Source organism: Silene latifolia, chromosome Y, assembly GCF_048544455.1.
Source record: "Silene latifolia isolate original U9 population chromosome Y, ASM4854445v1, whole genome shotgun sequence".
Taxonomy (NCBI): Eukaryota; Viridiplantae; Streptophyta; class Magnoliopsida; order Caryophyllales; family Caryophyllaceae; genus Silene; species Silene latifolia.
In genome coordinates, this window is record NC_133538.1 from 367,842,278 (window position 1) to 367,854,086 (window position 11,809).

At 37.3% G+C, this 11,809-nt stretch overlaps 1 protein-coding gene across 1 annotated transcript; it reads left to right on the top strand.

Moving 5' to 3' along the window:
• Positions 1-8,366: 8,366 nt before the first annotated feature.
• On the top strand, positions 8,367-11,563 carry LOC141631807 (uncharacterized). The gene is made up of 3 exons (XM_074444429.1): positions 8,367-9,176; positions 9,660-10,340; positions 11,186-11,563. Exons 1-3 carry the CDS (start codon positions 8,367-8,369, stop codon positions 11,561-11,563), a joined length of 1,869 nt encoding a protein of 622 aa, XP_074300530.1.
• The last annotated feature ends 246 nt before the right edge of the window (positions 11,564-11,809 follow it).

The following is an 11,809-nucleotide window of genomic DNA, read 5'->3' on the forward strand; positions in this document are numbered from 1 at the left end:
GATGTTTTTTTTCAGCTACATATTTACCTTTTATTATACGGAGTATTAGTTTTTCTACTTTTCTATAGTTTATTACTAATTTAATTTAATTGGTTTTAATGTTTGATTTTTTGGGTTGTGTATTTTCAGGAAAGGAGATAGGTCGATTGATAATTTGACGGGAATCACCGCACACTAGAGATCTCACCATCTGTTATGGTGATTGGTAATCAATCATGTACGGAGTATGAAGTATTAAATTTGAATCTGCATTACATATTTACATTGGCTTTAACATGCCTAACATTAAAGAATGCTTCTAATTTTGTTGGATATCTTTGTTATCATATCATGATATATGGTTTGAACAAACAGAAGCGCTAATAAAAAAGCTTAAGGTTAATCTTAGGTTATATTAACGCAGAAATTATAGAATAAGACTGTCTTATATGTGAGATCGCACCTTTAAACGAAATTGCAAACATATGAGAAGAAGGTGGGCTTTACAATTCTTAATATATGTGCTGCTCAGGTTCGTTGCTAGCCTTACGAATTAGTGTGTTGCACTGTGTTGTCTTGCTTTCTAAGCTTACTTATGTGAGAAGCCATTATTTTCGTCACGCTAAGAACTATCCCAGATTAGTTAGAAAAAAATCCCCGCTATTTGATAGACATGGTTTGCCGGATTATGTAAGAATTATCTTTGCTTATTAGAATTTCATATTTTTGGTTAGATAACCCATTGTAGATAAATTGTAATCTCAAAGAAGAAAACACGTATGAAAAAATTGTAACTTTTTCTAAGAAGAATTATGTTCATGTGTTATGTTTTGTCGTTTTCTTTGGTTATAACTAAATCGAGAAAATTGAGTTAAAAATTCTGTGTATTTTGCAAACAAACCAATTTAACATTAACTACAGAATAGGCTTTTTGGGGTTGGAGCACCAAACATGTCATTATGGTTATAGGTTAACGAAGCATTGCGTTGTTTTTCATCAAATTCATGTATTCACGTATATTAAAATTTTGTTAGAGTTGGAGTATAACCAAAAGAGTAAATTGCCTTCTTGGATATTAGGTACTTCCTCCTATTCTACATAACTCTCCCTATTTCCTTTTTCGTCTATTTACAATACTCTCCATATTTTCTTATTTGGCAAATTTTTATACTTATTTTAATCACCTCACCCCACAAAACTCATACTTTATCTTATTTTAATCACCTTACCCCACAACAATACTTATTTTAATCACCTTACCCCACAACAATACTTATTTTAATCACACAATACCTTCCCTCTCTCCAATCTCTTACCCCACTTCAATACTTTACCATATAATACTCCCCTCCCTTAAGCAATGAGACTTACTTATGGGATTATGGGAGTTCAAGTTTTCTGAACTACTTAATTTAAAATAAATATATAGTAGATAAATGTTAGAATAAAATAAAACAGAACAGAACAAACAAAGTACATAAAGATCAAATTCATATGTTAAACAAACTCTCTTAAGAAAAATAGTAATTTACAATGCAATGATCAAATTCGTTCATACCACCCATCTAAATTTTTTCCTATACTAAACAAATCCTTATATAATATAGTACTCAATTCTATTCAGCCTATAGTTCCTCTTTCTCTAATATATGTGAGGAGTATTATAATAAAAGGGGGAGTATAGGCTGAATAGGAGGGAGTAGTTTTTATTTTTATTTAATATAAATAGTTTTTTATATAAGGACAAATTTTAGAGTTACTACTTTACATATTTTTTTGTATATAGGGTCAAATTAAAGAATTTTTAAAAATCAACTTTATTTATAATAGGATTCAAATAATTAAAGAACTTTAGCATTCAAAACTACAAACACGAAATTATTATGAAGTTTTCCCTTCCCCTTACGTTTTATTAGACCACAATTTTATACTCCATAGAATGTACAACGGCTCATCGTTCTCATTTTGCTCGCTTCATTCAATACAGTTCTGCTCATCTTTTCACAAATTAAGACATGTTCTTTATGATTTAATTTCAGTTCATTCCAGTTCAACTCAACTCTATTAAGTTCAGCTCATCACTTCACAAATTTAACTCTTATTTCAGTTCAGTTTTATTCAGCTCAACTCAACTTTTCAACCTCAACAGAACATAACAGATCAGGGTCTAACTCTTACTTCAGCTACATTCAGTTTAGTTCAATTCATCTCTTCAAAAGTTAACTCTTACTTCAGCTACATTCAGTTCAGATTAGCTACATTCAGATCAGTGCAGTTCAGCTAAACTCCATTCAATTAAATTAAGATCCGTTCAGCCAAAAAGAACAAAACGTAAAGGCCATTTTATCGTACACTTATTATGAAAATAAGTATAAATAAAAGAGTCACTTTACCCCCACGATAACAATAAGTTGATCAAGAAAAATAGTAAGAGTGATCAAGAAAATAACTTACTAAGATACATCTCTGCTACGTTTTTATGGTTCATCTTAACCATTTTGGTTAAGACATCCTCATAGTTGATTTTGAAGACCTAAAAGTTGATTATAAAGACTCTACCAAATGGCCCGGGCATTGCCCGGGCATTAAATCTAGTATATATAACTAAAGGAGGCTTTTTTTTCAAATTATACTATTAGCATTAGAATTAGGAAATTAATTATTTACTATTTTTCTATTATAATTAGGAATATAATTTTCCTATTAGAAATACAAATTAATTAATATTTTACAATTTTCCTATTAGAAATAGGAAATAAATTACCAATTTATTAAGTTTTTTTCCTAATTATACTATTAGAATTAGGAGATAATAGTTGTTTAAAATTTTTCTATTATAATTAGGAATATGATTTTCCTATTAGAAATGAGAATTAATTAATTATTTTACAATTTATTATTAGAAACATGAAATAAATTAATTATCGATATTTTATTAATATTAAAAAATTATTCATTAGTATTTGGTCACTTTTTATTAAATTAGAAGGGAAAAAAACCTTTGATATATTTATAATATCCAATTTTATAACAACTTCCGATTAAAAAAATGAGGTATTATGAGGCTAAAAGGCCTTAGGCCGAACTGGATTATGACAAATGTGCATGCATAATATGTACTACATGGAATTTACTCATGTAAAGAGTAAAATGAACGCTGAAATATGCCTCTACGTGTTTTGTTATTACTAATATCATATTTAATTATAAATAATACGAAGTTTATTTTTCAAATGTCATATGTATGTCTCCTACTAATTTAAAGTTATTTCCCTCACAATACACTTCAACTTCTATTGATAATTTTTTATTATTATATTATTTACATTCATTTGTCATTATATAAAAGTATATTAATCAAAATTTAAATAAGGTATTCACAAATTATTGATAAGTACAAAGTTTGATATCTATTTTTCAAGGAGTAGTAAAAGATAAAGAAAGTTGCTACTAATTTGCGAATCGAAATATCATATTATGATAAATGAATGTAAATGTTTTGAAAAACTTATTATGCGATTGTTTTACAATTTAAAGTAAAAATGGTACCACGAGTAATAAAATAGATTTGAATAAGGCTTGAGGTAAATTAGATACACTTATTATAGAAATATGTATAAAGTTAAGATTCAATTCACGCAACGATCAACATTAAAAAAAAGTCACGAAAAACACATAAAAGGGTATGAGTAGTCTTTCCCTAACATAGTGAAGACCGTCTGTCTCAAGCTTTTCTTCTAACAAATTTTCATGCATAAAAAACGGTACTATTCAATTATATGGAGCAAACTAATTATTATTGATGCTATAATATTTTTTTTTTGTGTGTAAATTGAGCACATCATCACTATAATTTAGGGAGAGATACGAGTTGGGGAAGGGTGAGACATATTCGTCATGCATAATACGATGCCTTAACCACCTTTAGGCAAAAAATAAAAATAAATGAAAAAAATTTAAACCTAAAAGGGGGTCACGTACTTGCTAACTATTCTATATTTCTCTACCATATTAATTTTCTCATGAAGTTTATGACCTTTATTTCATATTAATAAAAAAATGATTATACTGCTTCGTACAATTTGTAATTTATAACTTTTAGCTAACTTATTTGAACTTGCTTAAATTTATATATTTTAAGTGTAGAATATTAATTATAAATATGATAAATATAAAGTTTGATCCTTAATTTCCTCAGAGATAAAAAAAAACTCAATTTTTATTTTCTTATAATATACTAATTAAAGGTCATAATGTAAAACAGTAAATTACACCACAATCTACTATTTCAATATGTCGATGATCAACACTCAAAATAGCACATTTCTTATTTAAATAGTGTAAAAACTCTCAAAATGTTAAAAAAAAATTCCAATTTGTCGTTATCAAACAAAACCTAAGTTTCTACGTTTTTTTTTGTCATGTTCAACTTAATCTTTACGGGATGTAAAAATGATGAAATTCAGAAAGTAGCGGTTAGTTTCTTGTTAGTTAGACGGACTTTTCAAGAGAGAGATGAAAGCTTTGCATTTTAGACAGTTTTATGTGTGAACCGAAGGGATTAAGTAGTGGGCTAAAGGTTGTTTCGAGTGGGAATGAGGTTGATAATAAATAGGTAACATGAATAATAACAAGAAACCTCAAAAGATCATACTGATAAATTTAATCTTGACCCAATCAATCCAAATTAAAGTAAAATCTTAATTCTAAAAACATTGTCGAGAGTAAGGGTTAGTTTCCATTGGATTGTGGATTTTTCTAGAAGTAGGGGTTTAGTTTTTCACTTGGTTGGATAAATTTGAGAGAAGCTTCAAAGACAAGGACCGATCTTTAAAGGGATGAGATTGTTTTAGATCATGTATGTGAATAGGGAAGAAAAATAGGGGTATGGGTGAAGGATTTTGTTTCAAATGAGAAGATGGGGGTAAGACTAATGTTATAGGGGGTGTCATAAGCAGCCCCAGCCATGTAGTATTGAGTTTGAATTTGGTTCACATTCAAAGGTACGTTTATAGTTTGACCGGGAGATATAATATTTAACTATATATAAATGTTTTTACGTAACTACCATTTGACCTAACAATGATTAAATTATGGCTGTTATTCTAAAGAATGAGATTCGTTGCATCATTGAGTTGATTACGCAAAGTAAATATTATTGTTTTCCTTGACCAATTGAAAAACAAACAGGTATTAATGAACAAAATCTCAAAACTCTCAGTCCCAAGTATCATATATATAAACTTCATATTGGTTTTATTTTCCGAAAAAAACAACATTGTCGAGAGCAAGGGTTAGTTTCCTTGGATGGTGGATTTTTCTAGAAGTAGGGGTGTAGGCACAGAAAATTTATTAATGTGCCGAATAAATAAAATAAATTAATTATTTTGAGTTAATTCCAAATTTTTAACTTAATTTAATTATTTTGTCCCAGTTAAATGAAATATGGGTCGATTCGGATTACAAAAGGACTTATTCGGATCACTAAGCCTAGAAAGAATCAAACTTGGGCCAAGGTTGCTAATAAACCCACAAATGGGCCTGTGACCACCAAAGTCCAACAAGGGGAATTGAAACTCTATAAATAGAGCTCTCCTCATTCATTCAAAGGGTTGGAAATTCATAATTGCAAAGGAGCTAGAGAGAACAAGTTATCGCAATACAAAATTTGCTGTTACAAATTTTGGTGAACCCGACGTGAAAATCTCTACCTCTCATCTCTACTGCTGTTTTATTCAAGTCTACCAAAACAAGAGGATGTCTACCAAGCAAAGCACCTCCTCCAGTCCATCCAAGAAGACCTACGCAGATATCCCGCAGGTACCCCGTTCTTTACCTCCCCCCCCGCACGCGATTAGTTGGCATCTCCACAAGAGGAATGGCGAAGAAGGCTGCTGTCAATGCTGCTACTGCCAGTCTACGCTCTGCACACGTCCCAACTAGGCCGCGCAAGTTCTCTCTCGCCTCCATAGCTGCTGCCGCTATAGCACTCTTGGCTGCCTCATCTCCTTCACGCGAGGAGGGTAGAAGTGTTAAGGCTGACAAAAAGGCTTCCCCCTGCAAATCCAAGGCGTCGCCAAAGAAGAAAGAAAGATCAACTCCTAGCGCCGTTTCAGTCATAGTGATAAGTGGTGATACTCTTGAGGATCGAATGCATAAAATGAATGAACTCCTTGAGAAGATGATGAAGGAGAATGAAGAAAAGAACAAAAAAATTGATGAGCTCCAAAAAGAGGTGGTGGCACTCCGTGACAGGAAGGCCGAGAGCGAGCATGGTGACACCGATAGGGATGTTGATAGCGATAGAGAAGTTGGCGAAGATAGGGAAAAGCCAAAGAATGAGATCAAGAACTTCACAAGAGAAGTCGGGATTTAATAGCCAAGACGATCAAGTGTCAGTTGGATGATAGCTCGACAAGTAGTGGACGCTACATCAAGCCTTACACTAAGAGGATTGACAGTCTGCGCATGCCATCTGGCTATCAGCCTCCAAAATTTCAACAGTTCGACGGGAAGGGGAACCCAAAGCAACACATTGCCCACTTCGTCGAGACATGCAACAATGCTGGAACAGAAGGTGATCGTTTGGTGAAGCAGTTCGTTCGTTCGCTCAAAGGGATCGCGTTCGACCGGTACACGATCTGGACTCTGAGTCAATTGACACTGGGGTCACATGGAAGATGAATTCCTCAACAGATTCTACAACACCAGACGTGTCGTCAGCATGAGCGAATGGACAAAGACAACTCAATGGCAAGATGAGCCTGTCGTCGATTACATCAACAGTGGCGTGCGCCGAGTCCGGAATGCAAGGATCGCTTAAGTGAAGCGTCGCTGAAATGTGTGCGTCAACGGGATGAAATGGGACATTCTTTACATCCTGAAAAGGATCATGCCAAAGAGCTTCCAAGACCTGGCTACCCGCGCCCATGACATGGAGATCACAATCAAAGAACATGGTAGTGCTCGACCAAGTTCTTCTAAGGTGCCAAGTGAAAAGAAGGAGTTCAAGAAAACTGATAAGAACTCCAAATCGTCGACAAAGGAAACAATGGTCGTCGAAACCAGCAGTGCACCTGTGAAAATATCGTCAAAGCCTAAGTATGAAAAGAAGAAAGAGTTATTCCCTTACAACTACCAACGAGACAAGCCTACATTGAAAGAGTTGCAGGCTAAGAAATACCCATTCCCAGATTCTGACTTGTCTGGAATGCTCGATGACCTCTTAGAGAAGAAGGTTATACAATTGCCAGAGTCCAAGCGCCCTGAGCAAGCAAACAAGACAAACGATCCCAACTACTGTCGTTATCACAGGCTGGTGAGTCACCCTATTGAAAAGTGTATAACACTCAAGGAGAAGATCATGCAGCTCTCCAAGGAAGGGAAGATCATTCTTGACTTGGATGACAAAGTAACCATAAACTTGGGAAGATCATTCTTGACTTGGATGACACAGTAACCATAAATCAAACTACTGTAGTCTTGGAGCAACCTGACGAGCCAATTATACGACAAAGACAGTGTGTCTATATGTTGCAGTTCGGGAGTTTTGAGCCTGTGGCATTACAGATCCAAGGTTCATTGTCGTCACTACCTCTTATGCCATTGGAAGAAAGACTACCTCCTCAGGATAAGAATGAGGAAAAGAAGCATGAAGATGATGATGAAGGTTGGACTTTGGTTACGCGCAAGAAGTCAAAGAAACAAACAAGGCAGACAGTGCAACCTGTTCATCGTCAAAGAAAACAATCAAAGAAGACGAAACCTCGCATGACGAAGGGAAAGAGAAAGTCCAAAACAGTGGTCAAACCACATGTCTTGCCTATCGATATACTTGAGCAAGAACCACCGAGTCCCGTCACCTTAAAAGAATTCTTCCCACAAGACTTCTTAAACAAGGTTACCGTGTGCACCGTCTCAGCTATGGAAGGTGGTGATGATAAAAAGAAGATAGAGGAAGGAGGCCCAGATGATGCGGTATTGCCACAACAATTGCATTCTGAAAAGGAGAACGAAATAGTGGCTGCTCTTGACGCCCTTCCTACAAACATAGGATGGAAGCAAATCTTTCATCTACCTAAAGAGAAGCGTCAGCTGATAATTCAATGACTTAAGAAGCCCGAGTTGTATGCGGGCAAGATGAAAGAAAAAATTGAGCCTCTTGAGCAATCAACTGGATGTGTCTCCTGCAACGCAGCCTTGAGTTTTTCAGATGAGGATTTACTTCTTGGATCCAAACCTCACAACATGCCACTTTATGTGTCCGGGTACATCCGGGGGCAAAAGGTTAAGCGCATCTTAATAGATGGAGGCTCAGGAGTCAATCTCAAGCCAAAAGCCACTTGAATGGGGAGCATGCGGTTGGAATGATCCGTGTAAACCTTACCATGGGTGATCTTTCTTCCGACACATTGTTCCATGTCATGGATGACAAGACATCGTTCAAACTATTGTTGGGACGACCTTGGAAGCACGAGAATGGAGTTGTCGCCTCAACCCTCCATCAATGCTTGAAATATTATCGTGGTGGCGAAAGGAAAATAGACGGAGACGCCAAAACTTTCTCTAAGGTCGACTCTTTCTTCGCTGATGCAAAATTCTTTGAAGAAAATGGTACTTCCAGTGAGTTCATGCCAACCACCATCTCTTCAACAGGAAAAGGAGGTAAGCGGGAAAAGAACATCATCAAAGAAGATGAAGCTGCAAGTCATGCTAAAGAAAATGATGTTAAAAAAGAGGTAGACAAGGCCAGCAAAACAACTACTCCTGTTGCATCACCCAAGAAGCAAGAGATGACGCATAAAACTACACCACCAGTACTACGCTACATCCTGAAGTCTCGCCGCAAAGATGGGGAGAGTCCTTTTGCAGAGTGTCTAATACCAAAGATAGAGCCTAAGGATAAAAAGTCAAGTCTGGTGTTCAAGCAGGAATGGGTGGCCAAAGTCGTTACACCTCTACCAAGTTCATCTCAAACGAAGATTGTGAGACCTCCTCCGAATGGTTTTGTCTGTTCATCCAGTCAATCATCAAGTGAAGGAAATAAGGGGATATTTGATTCCAATGCTTACAAGCTACTGGCAAAGGCTAGATATGACTTTACAAATCCGACTCCTCTCGGAAAAGTTATAGAAGTTGAGCCGTACGGTCTGAACAAATCGCAACATGAAGTGTTCAAGCAAGATGGGAGTTTCATGGTGACCAGGGCCGGGCTCGGATATGAGTCTCCTGCGCCTGTGAAGATTGGTGCTCGTAGAAAAGGGGCTACTGCGTCTTCTCAGCACATCACAGTAGAAGAGGTCGAAGAAAATGAAGAAGAGGAAAAGATGCATCCATCTTCAGTCTTCGATCGAATAAGTCCACCTGCAGAGAAGTGTCGCCCTTCTATATTCACAAGGTTAGGGAGACCAAGTGCTTCAACCAAACACATTTCTGTATTTGCTAGGCTTGGCAATCAAGGAGAAAGTAAAGTCAAAGTGTCAACACCTTCGTTGCGCATAAACAAGAAGGGCGCAATACACAAACGCTTGAGCGGTCCATCAAAAATAGTCTTCAGTCGACTAGGGGCTCCCAAGAAGAATAGTGGCAAGGGTCGTCCTCTCTCAACTTCTGCAACACAAAATGAAGAAGAAGTAAGAGTAAGCGATGACTTGAGAAGCGCAATACCATCTCGTATGAAGTGTATGCAAGTAGTGGATATCAACCAACATGAGCCACTCAAAGCAAGGAGGCGCGTACTAGTTCTTACTGGCCAGCAAAAGAATGCCGAAGAGCTTGTGCCTTCATCTTCACGTCCCTGTGATACAAAGAAATCAAGTGACTTAGAAATTACAACGTCGTCATATCACATCACAGTAGAAGAGATACCTGATGAGAACGAAGAAGTTGAGGCGGATGAAGCCCCTGAAACACTTGAAGATGGGGGGCAATCGACTGTAGATGAACTTAAGGAACTCAACTTGGGAACTATTGAAGATCCTCGGCCCATTTATGTCAGTACTCTGCTGACTAAGGAAGAAGAAGAGGAGTACTACAAGTTGTTGGTCGAGTACAAGGATGTCTTTGCTTTGAGCTATAAGGAGATGCCTGGACTCAGCCCAACAATTGCAGTTCATCGTCTAGCAATCAAGAAAGGCACCTGTCCCAAAAAGCAACCTCAACGTCGTTTCAGGCCGGAGCTTGTACCTGAAATTGAAAAGGAAGTCAATAAACTCATTGAAGCAGGTTTCATTCGAGAAGTCAAATATTCTACCTGGATAGCAAACATTGTCCCAGTCAGAAAGAAGAATGGACAACTGCGCATATGTGTCCACTTCAGAGACCTTAATGATGCATGCCCGAAGGATGACTTCCCTTTGCCAGTTACAGAGTTGATGATTGACGCAACCACTGGTCATGAAGCCCTCTCATTCATGGATTGTACTGCTGGTTACAATCATATACATATGGCACCTGAAGATCAAGAAGCAACAGGTTTTCGAACCCCAAAAGGGATCTTCTACTACACAGTCATGCCGTTTGGATTGAAGAATGCTGGCGCTACGTACCAACGCGCAATGCAAAAAATCTTTGATGACATGCTGCATAAAACAATAGAGTGTTATGTTGATGACGTGGTTGTCAAATCAAAGAAAAGAGAAGACCATATCAAAGACCTTCAAACCGTCTTTGAAAGACTTAGAAAATGTCAACTCAAGATGAATCCGCTCAAGTGCGCATTTGGAGTCACATCTGAGAAGTGATTAGTTTTTGTGGTCAGGCATAGAGGCATTGAAATTGACCAAACAAAAAATCAAAGCTATCAACGAAATGCCGGAACCAAAGACATTGAAAGAGTTGCGCGGATTGCAAGGACGGTTGGCATACATTCGAAGGTTCATCTCTAACTTAGCTGGGCGTTGCCAGCCGTTTAGCCATCTCATGAAAAAGGATGCTCCATTTCAATGGGATGAAAAATTCAAAAATGCTTTTGATAGCATCAAGAAGTACTTGGCCGCGCGCCGATCTTTGAGGGCACCAATTCCGGGAAGGCCACTTGTCCTCTACATTGCAAAGACAAGAACGCTCACTTGGGGCAATGTGTGCTCAAGAAATTGAAGACCACAAGGAGAGAGCACTCTACTACTTGAGTCGTACCTTGGTTGGAGCTGAGTTGAATTACGCGCCCATAGAGAAGATATGTCTTGCTTTGGTGTTCGCCATCCAGAAGTTGAGGCACTACATGCAGGCGTATACCATACATGTGGTCTCAAAAGCTGATCCAATCAAGTACATACTCTCAAGACCAGTCTTGTCTGGAAGACTTGCGAAATGGGCAATGTTGCTTAAGCAGTATGACTTGGTGTTTGTGCCTCAAAAGGCTGTGAAAGGTCAAGCTATCGCCGACTTCTTTGCTGATCATCTAGTGCCAGCAGAGTGGGAAATTTCAGATGACCTCCCAAAAGAAGAAATTTTCTACGTGGACGTTCTACCTCCATGGCAGATGTACTTTGATGGTGCCGAAAGGCTAGATGGAGCTGGAGCTGGAGTTGTATTCGTAACTCCACAAAATCGTCTTATGCCATATGCCTTTACACTCACTTAGTTGTGTACAAATAATATGGCAGAATACCAAGCTCTCATACTCGGTCTTCAAATGGCGATCGAAGTAGGTGTCAGGGATATGGACATATATGGAGACTCAAAGTTGGTGGTCAACCAAGTCCTTGGTGAATTTGAAGTGAAAAACGAAGACTTGATTCCCTACCATCAACAGGCATTACAACTGCTGAATCAACTTGACGACATCCATGTTGGTCATGTGCCAAGGAGTGCCAATAAGTTGGCTGAT

Coding starts and splice junctions, on each gene's coding strand:
- LOC141631807 (XM_074444429.1), top strand. CDS start 8,367: ATGGGTGATCTTTCTTCCGACACATTGTTCCATGTCATGGATGACAAG. Junction 9,177..9,659: donor AGCAAGATGGGAGTTTCATG/GTGACCAGGGCC, acceptor TCTCGTATGAAG/TGTATGCAAGTAGTGGATAT. Junction 10,341..11,185: donor AGGATGACTTCCCTTTGCCA/GTTACAGAGTTG, acceptor TTCGCCATCCAG/AAGTTGAGGCACTACATGCA.